Genomic DNA, 18,893 nt, shown 5'->3' on the forward strand with positions numbered 1-18,893 from the left:
TCTGGGCCCTGATCTCCTTAGCATTCCGGCCGACACTATTGAGGTTCGACCTCAAGACTGTGATCATGAATACCTTGGCCCAGAGGCCCTCATTCTTCTCATTCACCTCCTGTATTAGGCCGTTGACTTGCTCCTTGGCTGTCGTAGCTACCAAAGTTTTGAAATCCGTTCTGGAGACCATTCCGGTCGAGGCATTGGAACGGAATATTTCAGTACTGGTACGTTTCGGTGTACCGTTTCGGGATTAATTATATATTATATATAAATATTTATATGTATATATAAACTAACAATTAATAAAATAAATACATATATATATATGTGTGTGTGATATGTATATGTGTATATATATAGAAGAATTAAAGATTTATAAAATGAATATATATTGAAAAAAATCATAAACTTGAGTTAAGACACAAAAATAAAGGAAAAAAATTAAAGAATAGACAGATTATTAAAAATAACAATACTTCTAGTGCACGGAAAGAGGTATTTGAATTCTAAAAGTACAATTTTATTCATTATTTTTCAACTTATTTACAAGAGAGTTTTTTTTTTTTTTGGGACCGAAATTACTATTCCGGCGGGAATACCGGAATTGACCGGAACGGCCGGAATTTGATCGGAACGGCCGGAATTTGACCTGGAACGGAATAGACACTTATCCAGTTCCGGTCACTGTTCCGGCACGAAAAATTTCGGCCATTCCGGCCGGAATGGAACGGTTTTTAAAACCTTGGTAGCTACCCCCTTAGGTGCTGTGCCTCCATAATGGTTTTCGAACTTAGGGACAACAGCCTTGAGGACTTTCCACAAGCCTTGGTATGGTCCCACCGTAGCTTTTTCAACTTTTCCTGGGTCCGGTCCAACTCCACTCCTTGAGTGACCAGATTTTGCAGCATTTACAGTGAGAAATCAAGTCACGGTTGTCTTCCTCAACCTCTTGGAGCAGTTTCTTCAATGCTTTCTTCTTCTCTTTGCGCATCACAACATCCGCCTCTAGGCGTTGGATGTGCTTCTACAAGTCTTCCATCTCCTCGACCATCCCTTGGCACTCGGAGTCGAGGTGTTTGTTCCTTTGGACCACCTGCTTGAACTTGTAGAGCCCCATAGTGGACCAATGCAGCGAGCTGTCGGTTGTTCTCCAACAGCTCCCCGAGCTCCTCAACTATTGGTGTTGCTAATTAATTTGCAGCCTGTAAGAAAAAATAAAAAATGAGGAGGGGTAGAACACATAGAAATTCAATGTACAATAGGGAAATAGAGACATGGTGAGATGAGTAGGGAGGGGTAGGAGACATACCTGAGTGAAGGCAGGTCGCAACCTCTGGGCCACCCACTTGGTAGCCACGGCACAGACTTTGTTGAGGTTTGTAGCGGTGTCCTAGCTCCTCTCAGCCCCTGCGCATGAAGAGGGGTTGGCAATGCCAAAAGGCAAGAAGGGATCCGAACCCATGCTTCGACTTCTTTTTCCTCGTAAATGCCTCTTGAGGGGCTAGGGTAGCCACGCAATGAAGCTCGCGAGGTCGACCCCCATGGGAGTAGCAGCGGGGTCTCGACTCCAACCCCTATGGGTGATCATCGTCATCGCTTAGCACCACGACAGAATGGGAGCCTGGGGAACCCTTTCCACGTCCAACGACCTCCGATTCAGGGAATGAAATCTTGGGGGGTGAGGGGCGAGAGGAGACGGTCCCGGTCACTTTCTCTTGGCTTGTGACTTTGCCAACAAAGGGAAGGGTGTGGGGAAGAACCCTCGGCACTTCCTTGTGGTCACTTACCCCAGGACAGTTGGGGGAGTGATGAAGATGGCCTCATGTTCTCCTTCTCGCCCTGTGGCCACATCAACTTCTTCTTCTTCCTCTTCCTCTTCTGCTTCTTCCTCGGTTGTAGACGGGGAAACCCCATGGAATACGCCTCGCCCGCTGTCCTAGGGCTCAGTCTCCCGAGCATTCTCAGTGGTCTCGTGGGCGGTTTCCTCCCTCAGAGTGTCCTCGAAGGACACAAACATCTCAACCCTACAGTCCCCTTGAGGAGGAGGGTGATCTAAGGAGTTGTATAAGGCAACCTCATGGCCTGTGTCCCCACTTCTTCTAAAAGAGTGAGGGGTGGCTCAACAAAAGTAGTATAGGAGCCCATCAAAGAGGAAGGCACTAGGGTGGAGCTCAGCTTGCTCCGGTATGATGTTGTGCTTCCCCAAGTAACAGTAGTGGGAACCTCAAGGCATGCAGGCTCCTATGGCCCTTGCTTACGGACGGACTAGTCTCGAGACCCTTCACCACTAGAAGTCCTAGGAGTAAGTCGAGGCATATAGGCTCCCATTGCCCTTGCCCGTAGATAGACAGGTCCCGAGACCCTTGATCACTAGAAGACCTGTAGGGTGAATTGCGGTGCACCTTTGGTAGCTTGTTGTCGCCCCCAAAGGAACTTGTAGATCGCTTCTGGCCCTGAGGTGATGGTGCCTCATCCAAGAGGGTTTGGCTGGTCGAGGGGGAATGGTCAGGTGCGAATAGAAATTTGCGAATGTTCCCATTAGAAAGGGCTAGGTTGGTGTATGACTTGTCGGTATGGGCCTTCACCCAAGCCATCACTATTGCTAACAGGTCTCCTTCCTCTGGTTTAGTCTGATGTCCAGACTTTGTGAATAAGGGAAGAAGTCCCCAGGCTTTCGAGTCTAAAAACTCTTGGTGTTCCAACTCCACCTCAGGGAATTCCCAGCCTGAGCCAGATATGAAAAGAACCTCCGAGAGTAGTCCTTAACACTAGAGTGACGATCTTCTCCACCCGTGCCTGGAAGCTGCATATACTCCCTCATTGTCTATTGATATGGTACACCGATAGAAACTCTCAAGTTGTCAAGTTGGGGTGCTCCTCGTCCATCTCCATAAGGGCCCTCAGGAAAATGACACAGCTGGAGGCCAAGAGCCACCAGGGATTTGGGTTGAGTTGAGCCGGGGCCAATCCCAAGTAGTGGAGAACCTCATGGATGGGGCAACAGAATGGAAAACGTAGGCCGTTTGCGAACATCAGGGGATAAAGAGCCACCCGAGAAAGACACTGCATGTTCCCCTGAGTGGGAGACCTCCAGAACTACAGAGAAGGGAATGCCATACCTGGTCCAGAAAGCTTGAAGGTCCGCGCTGGTGACCCATGAGTTCCAGTGCTTCCTATTGAAGTAGGAAGGAAGGGTTTTGGAAGTTTTAGCGGCCATGGGGGTTGTTGAACGAAGTATAAGGGATTCGGGGAGTGGAGGAAGACGACAATGGAGAAGTGTTGGGGGAAGCAAATGGATGAACGAAAGAGCATAAATGTAGGGAGGAAGGGAGACGTGCGTCAATGGGGGGAACGAGAATGAATGAGTAACCTTATATAGTTGAAGGAAGATGGAGAGGCACTAGAAACTAAGTAGCATTGACAGCGTAAAGGGCAGCAAATAGATCCAATGGATAGTAACTGTTGAATCAGGTGAGTGGGGGGCAAGGGCCAACGAGCGTCCCTGGACATGGGAAGAGGAACAATTAGCCTGTCCAATCAACCATTAGAGACAGAGAGGCTGCGGAAGCCGAGGCAGCATGCAATCATGAGAGAAACAAGTGGCCTTGGGAACGCGACCGACAAGCGACATTGTAGATGTGGGAAGGGGGAAGTGAGAAGCATGTGGAAGGCACAGACTAACCATGGAGAATAGGGAAAGGTACCAAGTCGACCCCAACAGCCGGGAACCAAAGGGGTTTTGAAGGTCTAGAGGTCCCTCCTTGAAACACTAATTAGCTATGGGGTATGTGCCCAAAGGAGATAGGCCTAGGTAAATTAAATTCCCACCACATTTCTGTCGTGAGAATTCGTAGGGTATTGTGAGGGGAAAAGGACTCGGGTCCAATGGTGTTGGGCCGCAGAGCACAAGAAGGCCCCAAGCCCATCGAGTAAGGGTCTGGGTTTGGCTGGGGGCTTGAAGCAAAGGTTACATGCCACACCCTCGATGGACCTGCTTACCCAAAGCGAGGGCCCTTGCCCTGACCTGGCCCCCTCAGAAAGCCCGCTATGGTGACAGTCACCTCGGTTCTCAGTACGAAATCGTGCCCTACAAGGAGACGCACGACAGACAACTACCACAGAGCATCGGTAGTTAGGCGTGCCCAATAGTGGGCGCGTTGGGCCAAGGACGTGCCACATTTAATGCATGTTAGGAGATTTGAACACGCAAAGGCGTGCAGTTTGAGCCCACCTGGGATGGCACGACCTCGGTTTGACACTTTCCTGTAGCAACAGGCATGTGGTAGATCTGACCTAAGTACGGTCTGATACCCCATTATCTCTCTCAGTAGCAGGGTCAGAGTTAGGTATAAATACTATAATCTCCCCCGGGGGGAAAGGTTTGATTTTTCTTCTTCCATTTCATCGATTCTTATTCGTCTTCCTACTCAGATATTCTCAACTAATTTTGGTATCGAAGGCTTTTTGGATATCTCTAGAACCCATTCTTTTTCCATCTAATAGGTCTTGCAAGTTGAGTCCCTGTGGAGCTGCCCAAACCGTGAAGCACGACATCAACACTAATCAACATGATTCTCAATATTTAATTTCCATTAGAGTAATAGACAAGAGGCAGTAACACTTTATAATTACTTGGAGTTGAAGTAGGAAATTTCCATCCTGATCTCAAAGAACAGTAGATCATGTAGAAAAAGGCGCGTTTTGTAGTCATTAATGTATTCCAAATTAGCAAACTACGTAAATGATCTTATCTCGTGTGATGAATTCTAATTAATTTTGCTTTTATCATTTTTTTTTTCTTATCGTTTCTAATTACTAGCAATTTGGAATTATTTATCTGAAAACACGTCTTTTTTATATTAAATAGTGAAATAGTTAGCAAAACAAATTAAATTCTCAGGCTTTTTCGAAATATCTCTGACAGGTATAACCTAGCTAATCAGAAACGACATGATTCATGGAAAAGAAAGATCACGTGAGATTCAAATTCTTATGTTATTATTGAGTAAAAGACGACAAAAAATCCAGAATTGTGTATAGTGGAGCTAGCACAAAAGGACGAATATGGAGGGTTTAAAGCAAATTATCCGATGTTCAAAGCGATAGGGGAGCACACATGGATAAGAAAACCATCAAATTAATGGAACTGACATGACAAAGGGATCTCAGGAAAACTAAATCTTTAAGCTAATTTTGATGGTCACCATTTCACACAGCTATACATGAAATGGGGCATACACCCACTACTACTTCATCACCAGTACGTACTCTAATTAAAGTCTCCCGGCAGCATCCCTCGTGACTGTATTCTGTACTTTCTGTTGAAAGTGGAGTTTCAAAAGATAAAGAATTAATTAAGATTTGGTTAATTAAAATTAAATTATTTTATTTCATATAATTATTATAATTATTTTAAATTTTTATATAAATATAATAAATAATTTAATTTTTTTAAATTTTAACATAAAATTAATATTAAAAAATTATATTATAATAATATTTTATTTAATTTTTAATAAAATATCTAATTTGCATGTCCCCCCAAATGCTATTGAAATTAGTGTGTATATATATATATATGTGTGTGGGCACGTGCTAGCGTTGAGATTAATATATAAAAATAAAATAAAATTAATACGTAAGATAAAATACAATATATAAGATCGGCCGATCAAGCCAAACAAGCCCGATTGCATGCATATATATATATATATATATAGAAAAAAACTAGTTGTAAGTATAATTATGTATTAATATATATATTAATTTATTGTGATTAGTTAAAAAGTAAATTTTATTAAAAATAATATCAATTTAAATTTTAAATATAAGAAATTAGTATTAGTATATATATTAGTATGTAATTTTGTTTATATATAATAAAACTCTATATGTATAATTCTGCATGCAAGTACGAGTGATAATTAAGACCGTACGTGTACGTACGTACGTAGTACACATATATCGAATGAGGATGAAGTAAAAGTAAATAATGACCAATCGGATTCGCTTTATTTCACAGAATAGTAACGAGTATACCACGATTCTAGGAAAATTCTTAAAAATTAACCTTTTTGTACAGTCACTTCGAAATATATATATACGATCCAAGTTTCAACTCCACCCGCCCCCAATTGTTTTTGGGTGTTGAGAATATTGAAACAAGTTGTAATTTTTTTATGTATAATCAAAGTAGGGTCTGAATTCTACCGTTGGATCACTTATTGAAGGCTCCCGTACCTATGAGGTGGAGTCATCAGGTTCTACTTCACTACTAAAATTTTCAGATGAAAATTTTTAGTTTTAAGATTAAATATTAAAATATTATATTTTAATATTATTATTATTCTAAAATTTGAAAAAATTAAGAAAAAGTTAAATTGTTTATTATATTTTGTATGGAAATTTGAGAAAGTTATAATGATGATATGAGAATTTTGTGTTGAGATGAAAAATTCAAATAGCCAAACAGTACTTAATTGTGTTTCTCTATTTCTTGCCAATACTATTGGGTTTAATTTAAGGCTAGTAACTCGTAATTTGGATATTGAGATATTACTTAAATAGTTTGAGTTGAGATATTTTAAATTAGATTTTAGAAAAAAATATAGAAAAATGTTGAATAAAAATATTATAAATTTAAAATATTGTTATAATATAATTTTTTATTTTAGATTTTAAAAAATTAAATTATTTTTTGTATTTTTTTTGGAAGTTTAAAAAGATTATAATAATTAGATAAGAAAGTTGAAAATTAAAAATTAAAAATTAAAAATTGTTTATACTGTTTGAGTAAAGTTTAAGAAAATAAGATGAAATAACTATCCAAACAATGTTAGTTATTGTGCATAAAAATTTAATATCGTCTATTTTTTTATGAGTATTTTAAGTTATTAGTCTAAAAATAAGTTCTGTTTTAATTTAAGTTACTAAATCTCAGCAAAATTAATCAATCTTAGTCAGAATTCTTTGTTGATTACTTGTATGATGAAATTACATCTTGTCGGGTAACACTGCGGGTGTGAAACTTTTCAATTAATAGAAAGAAAGGAGAGAGAGATTGCTGGGAATATTTATGGCCCAAAACCAAGAGGTCGAGAACAGAACAAAAGCACGTACCCGGTACAATAATTAAGACCAAGATACTGAAAGCTAGACCCCTCATCTTGACTGGGTACTGTAAGATTCGAAATTCTATATTCGGCTCTGAACCTAAGTATCTCTCCCTACAACAAAACAGCTTGTCGCTCAAGTTTACTCCAACGTACGGCCAACAACAGCTCAGCCTCTCAGGTACGTATCTCAAATGCTCTAGGACAGATCTAGCATCGAAGCGGCCAAGCCAAAACGTACGTACAATACTCATGGGACTCATGCTGAAACGTTCAAATAAGAGGCCCTATTCGTAAAATTCTTCAACCTGCATTATGTTGCTGGCTATGGCTAGCTAACATTGTTCATAGTCTGATCTGTTAGGTGAAAACGACGGCAATGCCAGAAATTTACTGGTTTGTTTCCCCTTGAAGACGTTCTCAAATGATCATGAGTGTATTGACTTGATCATGATTCAATTATACATTCCTCTCGGCCTATATTCTTAAGGAAACAAGGAAGGAGTACTTTCACACATGGCGCATGTTTTGAATGCATATTTCCACCATTTGAACTTATAATTACTTTGGCTAGCAAATATGATCTTGGTCATGATCATATATAGTTTGTGGATATATCCCAATTAATTAAGGTTGCTAGTGATGATCATTTTTTCCAGTGAAGCATTCGTCATGCATCCATAGAACAGAATGAATACGACTCGGAGAGAAGAGATCGAAGTTACTCAATATTACATTCATGATGATCAGTACTATATATTACTATATATATATATACACCGATCGATCATCAGTTTAGAGGAAAATACAAAAGCTTGTACACAAACAGACTTATTCATATCATCAGTACTCACAGTACTATTTTGATTCACAAGCTAGAACGAAGCACAACACGTAAGTACCAATAAATTACATTAGATACGTAAACAAATATAAATCTAGACAAGCATGCATGACGTTGTGATGTCTCACTCGTACGTCACGCCATAATAACTCATTTTCAGCGGGATGATTAAACTCATGATGTGTGAAAGTTTGGTGTCCTACCATGGTTTAGTATGCAGATGCCATAGTCCTACGGCTGTTGTGGACTTTTTTGATGAAATCTTCAGCTTCACTGTCAACTTTGTGGTCAGCCACAAGGCCATACCTCTTGTCATAATCGCTTATATATACCTTTCGTGCACTCACTGCTTCCTCCGGTACTACCACTACGAAATCCTGATCCCCTACAGACCGAGGCCTCCTAGCTTTGAAGACGCTGAAGATCACAGACGAAAAACCTGAAGATTTTTTCTGCAGCTTGCTGTTGCCCATATATGAGTAGTACCACTCTTGAATGCTTATAAGCTAGCTAGCTAGGCAGCTTTGAGCCTTAAGTGAGAAGAAAGTTTTGAGTGTGTACTGCACTTGGGTTTTCAGTGCAGGAAAGATGGTCTTTTATAGTATAGGAGGTGTACCCTTTTGTTATAATGATCCAAGCAGGAAAGAGAATCTGGAGTATTCAAGAGTACTGCTGGAACAATATCATCTATGGCTGAGAGCAAATGGTATATATGTTACTGTGCATTTAGTAAAAGCAAGGAAAAAGCTTCTATCTTTTGAGGTCCACTACTTTCATAAAAATATTGCTTGCTTTCTAGCCTAATTTCTTCTCCTCTATCCGACCGCATCGATCTTTGCTTGCCAAACTCATTATCATTTCTTTTTTCTATGTATAAACTTGATGAACCTTACTTATATACATATATCGTGACTTCGAAATTAAAATAGGCTACTTTCTAGCTAGGCCTTTCTGCCAAACCATATAAACAACACTGGATTCTGGACTAGCGTTTATTTCACGAAGTAATTAATTTACCAGCTAGCTAGCTAGATACTTTCCTATATCTATATGTATATATATGATCATTTTCATGAGATCAGCAGAACATGGTGGTGCAATATGGGATATAGGCGTCCATATATACATGAAAGAACTACCAAATCTATTGTTTTATTGAATGGAAACCCACTGATTTTTATTTTTAAATGTGTTTTAATTTATTAATGATTACACGCCATTCCCGAACAACTGAACATGCTGCATGCAGCTGGATCCTCGGTGCCCTAAGATATTTTAAAGGAACATTGATAATTTCTACTTTTGGAGATTAAAGAAAGGGAAAGAGAAAGGGGTTCTATTTTTAATTGACAAGATAATCAGGATTTCTTTTAATGCGGGAACCAGATATATCCATGCAGATCAAAAGTTTCTAGATATTTTTAGTTCATGCATGCAGACTGCCGGCCACTAGATCGGTGTAAAGCTCCTTTTCCCCTTTTAAATAACAAAAGAGTTAGCCGTCCACTTTAATTTTTCCTTCGGAAGTTTGCCAGCTTTTCTTCATGAAAAACGAGGATTTTATTTACGACAAAAATAATATTATTTTAATAAATTATAATTATTTTCGTAAGAAATATTAATAATTTTTATAAAAATAACTAAATATAAATAAATAATTTAGCATGAAGAAACTAGTGCTAGAACGTTCTAAGATTTTCTATAATATATATTCCATATGCAGCACCCATATATATATATATATATATATATAAAGTTTCCAAGTCTTCAATATTAATTCCCTAGCTTGGTGTCAAACGCTGATTGTAGCATTCAAAGGTGCTCGAATATTACGAAAAGCAGAGAGTTTCCCACTACGCTTACATTGCATTCAAGCTGTCAAGTACTTAAAAAGCATCTCTCAATATTTTGAAGGACAGGCTAGAATCTGCATACCCCATCGATCGAACTTGTACTTCTTTTTAACGAAACCTTTTATTTGTTTTTATTCCTTGATCTTATCTATTATTAGAAGCTAATTTTATTGATCATGTATTTTAATTAAAGAGATTTTGTATTCGTAATGATTAATTATTCCTTCAAATTCACATTATTCATGTGTACACATGAATAATGCATTATTCTTTTAAACATGTTTAAAAGAATAATGCGTGACAATAAATTAATTAAATGCATAATTCCTTGTTTAATATTAATATATATATATATATAGATCAAGTAGTGGGCTGGCCTGCTACAATTAATTATTCTTTTATTTGATTTAGTTCCTCAACATGCATTGGTAAATTAATTCTTAATTAATTAAGCAATCCCTAATCACCATAATTAATTGATATAAATTAATAGTAAGTTTGGCACATATTTTTGTTATAAAAGTTAGATGGAATATTGAAGTAAAGCAGCATTCTAGCTAGAAAATGCATGAATACACTTATTTTTTTGGAATTCTTTTGTGCATTTATCTTTATAATATATATATATTAATAAGAAAAAACAATAGGCTTGAGATATAATAATGTTATTAAGGTAAATCCAACTCAATTTAATTCGTTTTAAACTAGTTATTGATGAGACTCACTAATTTTTCAATTTTTCATGAAAAAAAGCTGTTAAACTCATCTCATGCAACTTACTTCATACATTTTAATATAAAAAGTTAAATATATCTCGACCTACAAAAATTAAACACATCTTAATGGGACCCAGGAAATGCTACTATTCAAACTCAATTTAATTAAACTCATCTAAAAATTCGAACACAGCCTAAATTTATGATCTTAATTCCCTAGCTTTGTAATTGCTATCTAGAAACTTTATCTTCTTTTTATTTTTATTTTATTTCATGCATGCAATTCCTCTGTAGACATATATAATGAGACATGAAAGGAACTGCATATTTTTGTATAATATTTAGAAACGTCACGTTGTTGGTTTTTATTGTAATTATCATTTTTTAAAGAATAGGAGAAGAAGGATCTCGTTCCCAACATCATGATGATTGTGGCAATATTCCGTGGGGAATTAAAATTAATTTGAGAAACCTTTTCTACACATTAGCCCTAGATTAGTAATTAATGACCAAATTAATCAACTCTAATCTGAAAAGAAATCAGAAAAGAAGGAAACTCAGGCCTGCATATATATATATATATATATAGTCTAGTTTGAAATGTAGGAAGTGAACTCTATTTCCGTACAAAACTTGTTATCCTTTCTCGAAGTTTCCTAAGTCCGATAGCTCTTAAAAAATTTTTACACTCAAGAGAATTCGAACTTAGATATAGAGGGAACATACCACCAAGACGATTTTGGTCTTTCCTCTGTAATAATAAAGTGAGGTCTAAATTGAGGTAAAGGTTTTCATATAATTGCATGCGCTAAATCAGGCTTTACGCCGGCATAATTGCTCAGATATCTTTGATGTCCCCCCCCCCCCCCCCCCCCCCCCACAAAACAACATACTACTGTACCTGCAACCTACTGATATAGGGTTTTTAATTATTGAGGCAGGGTTTGCACTCTGCATTACTAATAGTTTTCTAAATTCTGTATCATATGTGTTTTTGTAATGGCTCGGGTTTAATGTTAATTTGCTCTCTTTCCTGATTCAGTTCGTTGATTTTTGATAATCTTTTAGTTTTTAAGTTTATATATGCTGCGTGTGAAGGGGTAAAATACATAAGGTCTAAAATGATTCTTAAGATCACTAGAAGACAAAGGAAGAGAGAGAGAGAAATGAGACAGAAAATAGATAGAGGAAGTCAATGTGTTAGGAGGAAAAGAGATGAAGGGGCATAAATGAGGGGTGAGGTGACCTAAAGCAAATAGGAGCAAGAAATAAAAGGCATGGACACATGACTATAGGGACTTTTAGCCAAACTTCTTTAGGAAGGCTTCTTCAACTTCAAAATAGGGGTTCTAGCAATGAGATCTGGACCTGAAGATAGACTTTTGAGATTTATTATACAGTGAGGATGAGAGACTATGAGAAACTGTAAAACAAGCTTATTATAGTGGATTCTCTCCTCCTTGAATTCCTGTGAACGTAAATCCAGTACTGAACCATGTAAATCTGCATATCTTCCTTTATTTATTTCCTCTGCATTTATTTATTGTTCACCATCATGGATGTACTTACGGATACTGTACAGCCACACTGGACCACTGCCAGAGGCTCCACGCAACACCGATTTAGGCCTGAATTACGTTAGTAGGGCCGAGAATTGATCTTTCTCCCATTCTTGATTTTTGTGTTGTTTTTAGACTAACACTGGGGCTGGTGAAGAATTCGAAAGAACGCATGCTTTTGGTAGTGAATAGAGTTAGAATATTTATGAGAGCGTCTTCTATTGTTAATTTTACAACTACAAAGGCTTAATCAAGTATTCGTTAAACAGGGGAAGAAACGGGTATTGGTCCTGAATTAAAAGAATTGTCTCTGGGTATATTCTATCAAGTCTATGGCAATCTTCAAGGAAAAATAGAGGTAGTGGTCCTAAATTATGAGGCATATGCCACATTGTTCCCTTTGAAGGAGTTGCAATTTAGCTAGGAATTAGCATCTATGATGATTGAGGTGTCACTTGCCAGAGCAATGATTTGTATAGGAAAATTTGTATTGCAATATTTCAAGTATGTATACATAGGCACCTCCTCAATTCTCGTCTGTCAAACATCGCAAAGTTTTTAAGTAAAATACATTATTTAACCACAAAATATGATATCAGAACATTGCTTGGGAGTCTGATTACTGGCTACAAATACCAGACAGTTAGGTCATTAAGCAGCTTCAGCAAAACCCAGTCGAAGATTACCGAAGTCAAAAACTGTGTGGTAAGCCCCCATGAATACGTCTCCAAGAATCCTACAAACATTTAACTTCAGCATAAGACATGAAGCTCAAGGCAAATGCACATGAGAATGAATGTTAACATAACATGCATTAATACTTGGGGAATGCATGTATGGGGTATGTTACATAAGAGAATTAGTAAGATATACCAGAGTGGACCCCCTGGAGGAGCGATATCTAGAGCCATAAATCCACTGACGCATACGGTAGCAAGGCCCTCTCCAGTTCTCAGAATATACTGAAATTTAAGGCAAGTTGAAGTAGTTACAGAACAATAATTAGCTATTGATATTTGAATGTGAAGTGTGAATTATACACCATTTCCTGCCTTTTCATCAACCTAACAACTAAGTCAAGCTTCTTGTTATACTTCACATGGATATCAAGAGTACAGCTGCAAGTGATTCTCTTGTCTAACCCTCTGGTTGTACTATATTTTATTGCAGAACAAGGCAGTAACTGAACTCAACAAATCGACATAACAAGCACATCCTAAGTACATGTTTCACACCAAAATCTAACCTGTTCTGGAGCGAGATTGAAAGTTTTGTTGGCGATGGTGAATGCAATATTTGGCCTCTCTGCAATGCTATCGCATTCTATTACTGATTCTCCTGCTGGACTTGGCAGTTTCTCGCACAGCTAAAGATCAAAATTAATGTTTAACATTACTTAATTTAACTTATGGCTAATTGTAGCTTCTAAATGGTGTATGGTTTTAGAGTATGATACATCATTCACGTATTTGAGTACTTTGTCCTTTGTTCCCTTTTGTCTTAACTGGTTGTGGATCCAAATAACAGCCGTCTCACAAGCAGTGCACAAGAGTTCATCCGCAGGCAATGATCCATTCCTTTTTCCCTTCTCAATCACTGTCTCAATTCCAGAGCTGCATATAATTTGGTTCAACTTTCAGTTAGATGAACTGTTTAAGAATCTGGGATCAAAGTCCCTCACATTATTATTCGAACTTGAGGATTTCAAGTGGAAGAGAGACAGTAGCATCAAGTTGTTGCTCGAAAATCATGGTACTTTTGCATCCGTGCATTTTCTTCGACTCATTTCTAATTTGTAGTGATGTGACCTTTTGATTCTTTTAAACTCCTTGTTTGGTTAACCAATACCAAAAAATTCATCTCATCTCATCATTACAACTTTTTCAAATTCCAATATAAAATATAATAAACAATTTAATTTTTTCAAATCTCAATACAAAATTAATATTAAATATTATAATAATATTTTATTCATTATTATTTAAAATATCTCATCTCATCTCATCTGTGTAATCAAACGGGGCGAAACGTAAAGGCATATAATAAGAATAAATGAATCACAATGAAATGGTAACACCTGACCTTACGTACTGTGCCCCGTCATAAAGACATATTCCAAGCTGTGAACATACCTTGTCGGGTAATACCTGCAAATCATGGCAAAATAGAATGTCGAGAAGTAAAACTGGGTACAAAGAGAGTAAAAAGAGAAGTAGTTGCAAATACAATACATAAAAACAACTCACCCCAGTTACTAGGAGATCCCATATTGAGTCTCCATACTGTGTTACAACTTGCTTGCATTCTGCACTCACGATTCCTTGGGCCCCGATGGCGTGGTTTATTTCAGTTACAATAGGCTGCAGATTAAAGTCAGCAAATGATTGTTTAACCTCAGAAGTAACAAGTAGAAAGAAGGACTTGTTGTAGGATGAAAAAGAAAAGGGTAAATAATAGAAAAATATGAAAAATCTTAAGCCTGGAGGTCCTTTGGAAAATCATGTTAGTTTGGAAAGATCAAACGGCATACAGTTGGACCAACAAGTAAGGACGTTCCTGAATCCACAATAGCAGCACAGCCCCCCTCGCAGACACCTGAGATGAATATTGATAAAATGTCAAAACTGAATATACATTCTTGTCAGAAATTAGAGGAAACAAGTTAGTTGGGATTTACTGAGCTTCAAAAGCAGACATCAAGAAGTGCTGGCTTGCTTATAAAAAAAGGGCTAATTTATGTGATTTTTGTTTCTTTGGTTGTGCATGATAGTAATAAGCATCAATTTCCAGGAATTTTTAAGCAAAGCATATAGATATTGATAGGGAAAGTTGGAAACTAGAATTTCCTGCTGTTTATCCTCATGTACTTATTTTGATAAAGATTTGCCAATTCTCATTTAAATATAGCAACACTACCATGGATAAAGTGCTACAGTCACCTGTGGAATGGCCCCCAAGGAGGAAATCTCCAATTTCAAACTGGAATCAAAGAAAAGAAATTTTGAAACTATCAATTTACCATGTCCATAGAAGCAAACCCACGGAAAACTACTACTTTTCCTGACATTTCTTTTTAAAATTTTCTTGCCTGCCAATAACCCTTTTTAGTGACTGGAACATAGGTGTGATCTCCTTTAAAGTGCTTTGGATCAACACCACCAAAGACAAGTTCACCTCCCTCTTTTGCATCCGGATCCCGGTTAAGCCAGAATGAAAAAACCTCCTCCTTTACATGACCTTGCTGCACCATATTGTACCTGCATTCTATTAATGAATCAGTCTAACCAGGTATGCAGAGAAGTTGAAAGATGTTACTTTATTCTGTTATAAATAATTGAATACAATCATTCACATCAAAGGATAAACAACTTTACCACGCTGGCACAGCATTCCCAACTGAAATCTCCTGAAATCCAAGTCCAAGTATTCCATCAAACTTCGCTAACACAAATGTGAGACTGCCTTCTTGTGTAGCCTCAATGAAAACCTGAATTAAAGAAAGAAGAGAGCAAAAGAAGGACGGACTATTACAAGTGAAACATTATAGCAGCCATTTGAAAATGCAGTTTCGAGAAAACTTCCAGAGAGGGACATAAACAGAAAGGAATAACTCACTTGATCCTTGACAATAAGACCTGCCACTTTAACACTGTCTTGACTGAAGAAACCAGCAATTGATCCAGATCCATATTTTATTTCGCAAGATTTTCCTGGATTATAATTCAACAGTTATATCAGCAATTTCATATCAGAAACACCTTTGTAACATCAAGTAGCTTGTATTACACACTGTCATGAACAAAAAACTACAAAAGCATGAAAACAAGTTACCATTCTTTTTATATGTTCTGGACCGGCTTGACCTGTACCTAGAATGGAAATAGCAAGCTACCTGGAAATTGTTATTGTCAGTACATACTTCTGTATAGGTTTTGATACTGGAAGATGACAGAAAAATAGAGCAAAACTTACAGAAAATAAGCATTTTGATGATGGAACCCATAGGTTGGAGCTGCCAGTATCAAATATGACAGTGAAATTCTGAGGGGGCGTGCCAATTCCAATTTGTCCGAAATATTGAGCACCAAAATAATTCTTCAGAGTTACTATAGCTTCATCTGAACTACGCAGATAATGAGGCATGCCTCGTAAGCCCTCTCTTGATTTCTCTTCTCTCGCCACTCTGTCGGTTTTGATACTTTCAAGATCCAGGCGTCTCTTCTTCAAGGCAATCCTCACAAGGCCATTAGAAGTAGGAAGAAGTGAGCATGTCAAAGCCCATATACAGAAAGCCAGAGGAAGATACTTATGTCCCATGCTTAGTGAAATCCTGCCAATAGGGGCGACTAAGACAAGTAAGCAGCACAGCCATTTTATATGGTAAACAATGGAGAGATGATGCATCATTCTGGTGTTAACATAACATCAGAAAATGCCAATTGAAGTTGCTTTTCGGTATACTAAACACTGGATATAGAGTAAGTAAACAAGCATCACAAATGGAAAAATTCACCATATAGGATTCAGATGTTTCCTAAAACTAACTAGAAACCTATCTGTGCCCCAGTAAGTAGAAGAAAATGTATTTGAAAAAAGCATCTGGGCATAAATATTAAGCTAAGGCAATCATATCGTAGGATATATATTCACTTTTTAAAAAATAACGACATCAATAGCGTGCTAACATCAACAGAGTGCTACACTTGTAAGGGAAGAAGAGGCAGCAATGCAGATCTGATGAGCCATAAACAGTGCCCAAGGACCCCTATCAACAGTGCATCAATATCAGTGCCCGAATGATTTACTGTAATCCAAGTGCACGAGTGATTTTCTTTAATCATTGCAGTTTATTACTATATTATGCACCTCAAGTGATTCAAACAATACAAGGCTAAGTCCTTAAATTACAAACAGAAATCCCCACGACCTGCCAAACAGCTCTGGAAGATTAGACAGAAATTCACCATCACCAAGCCCGCGAGAATTCTACTAAAAGTGGAAAAGAGAAAGAAAAAGAAATCTATGCTGAGAAAGTTCCATGCCAAGAAGCTCGATATATGATTCAGAGTCTCACAGCAAAGCAAAGAAAAAGAAGAAGAAGAAGAATAAAGTAAATGAAAGAAAAAGTTATTATGAACACATGGAAAGACCATATGGAGTTGGAAATCAACAGGTACTATGATCACTTTTCCCAAGTGCTGCTGAAGAGTACTAGAAGTCAAACCTTGCTAAGCTTGAAGCATGTACAAATTAATGCTGCGAAGCTATCAGAGATAATGAGTCAGGATCTGAGTAGTATCTAGACGCTCCATCATATATAGGAGAGGCAATGTAATAAAGGAGGAATATATCTCACACCACACCTTTGTCTTGAACAACATAAGTATTTTACTGACCAAGGGAAATCCTCTTACAGATTGTTCGAACAGTTGCAAGCATTTAACACGCCTTGTAAATTTCCCAACAGCATATATAATACAGGACCAAGATTTCTGATTGTACTTAATACATGTGAGTTGATTCCTTTTTTAAGGAAGACTAAATCAGTTTAACTCTTTGATTCCTGTTCCTTTTGTGGCTAGAAAACTCAATTAGGAGACTACTCAAATCTTCACCTTGACTTGAATGATGACCATAAATATTTAAGAGCTCTTTCCTTCAGAAAAAGAAAGAAAAAAAAAAGAGATAAACAAATATAACAAATAAGATAATTTCTCTATATTACAACGCATCACCACTCAATACAAGTCATATTAAGACATTTTTTGTTATCTTTTTCCATGATAACTCCTTTTGCATTTTTACTAAACCGTTATCATAAACATTTTCTTCTGGATTAAAAAAAAACATTCTAAATATCTTGCACATAGTAATCATGCAGACATCAGGGTTTTGCTAGGGAGTAATTTACGCACAAGTCCAAGACTGTGTCTCATACTTTTTTTTTATCAGAAAAACTGCACTCACACACGTTAATCAATGTGTTGTCATTTGTCTTGACTGCCATGATCTGTATCCCTCTCATAATTTAATATGAAGAAAGCTCGTATCAAAACAATGAAAGCACCAGCTATATGACCTTGCTTACTCTTTTGGGTTTGGTGTGGTCATGAGGCAATAACGAAGAAGTTTCCACAAGAAGTGAAGGTTTGGACAAGAGGAGCAGGGTGGCATTTAAATTAAGCTCCTCTCCTCGTCTTGAAAAATTCTCTAAAATCAGGACATAATAATTCTTTCTTCTTAGTGGTAACGTATCCTCAAGTGCTAGCTAGAAAATGACATCCAAAATGGCTGAAGCCTGGATGGCAGGCTACCATTTTTCATTTGCTTTGTTTCTTTTGCAAAAACAGCAGAAATGGACAATGAGAGTGTAATGAAATCCAGAAAAGTTGTTGGCTAGTTGGCCTGGCATTTTGGACGGATATAGATATATGGACTCGTGCAAGCAAACTGGTCCATTAGTCAGTACTACTCCAATCATTTGTACTCCTATAGTCCTATGAAAAATTTACCCCAAAAGTTCGTACCGTTCTTCGTAACATTTAACATAAATGCATACAACTACACCGATTGCCCAGTTGCTAGTAGATCGGAAAGTTTCTTATCTCACGCAATTCCTTTTTTACATAGGAAAATACTACTATACCCTCTTCTCTTGCCCCTCAAAGTGACCGCTGGTAACAATTTTTTTTTTACTTAGTGATTAATGAAATGATTTTAAGTGTATTTTTTTTATTTTTTAAAAATATTAAAAAAATATGAAAAAAAACTAAAAAATGAAGTGCAGTCAAAATGAACAATGCACTCTGAGCGGC

General features: G+C 37.3%; 1 protein-coding gene across 2 annotated transcripts; it reads right to left on the reverse strand.

Annotated features, from left to right (window-relative positions):
* Nucleotides 1–12,545: 12,545 nt before the first annotated feature.
* Nucleotides 12,546–17,491, reverse strand: LOC122317825 (cyprosin-like). Of its 2 annotated transcripts, none has more exons than XM_043134861.1 (14): nt 17,303–17,491; nt 16,051–16,408; nt 15,910–15,970; nt 15,694–15,788; nt 15,453–15,565; nt 15,167–15,335; nt 15,018–15,057; nt 14,609–14,673; nt 14,325–14,438; nt 14,161–14,225; nt 13,535–13,691; nt 13,325–13,444; nt 12,952–13,040; nt 12,546–12,814 (listed from the first exon to the last, which is right to left on the reverse strand). In XM_043134861.1, exons 2-14 carry the CDS (start codon nt 16,393–16,395, stop codon nt 12,730–12,732), a joined length of 1,518 nt encoding a protein of 505 aa, XP_042990795.1. In that variant the 5' UTR covers nt 16,396–16,408; nt 17,303–17,491; the 3' UTR covers nt 12,546–12,729. The 2 variants fall into 2 exon arrangements, with proteins under 2 accessions (XP_042990795.1, XP_042990796.1); XM_043134862.1 differs by lacking the exon at nt 17,303–17,491 and adding an exon at nt 17,006–17,187.
* Between the last annotated feature and the right edge of the window lie 1,402 nt (nt 17,492–18,893).

This window comes from Carya illinoinensis, chromosome 8 (genome assembly GCF_018687715.1).
Source record: "Carya illinoinensis cultivar Pawnee chromosome 8, C.illinoinensisPawnee_v1, whole genome shotgun sequence".
Classification (NCBI taxonomy): domain Eukaryota; kingdom Viridiplantae; phylum Streptophyta; class Magnoliopsida; order Fagales; family Juglandaceae; genus Carya; species Carya illinoinensis.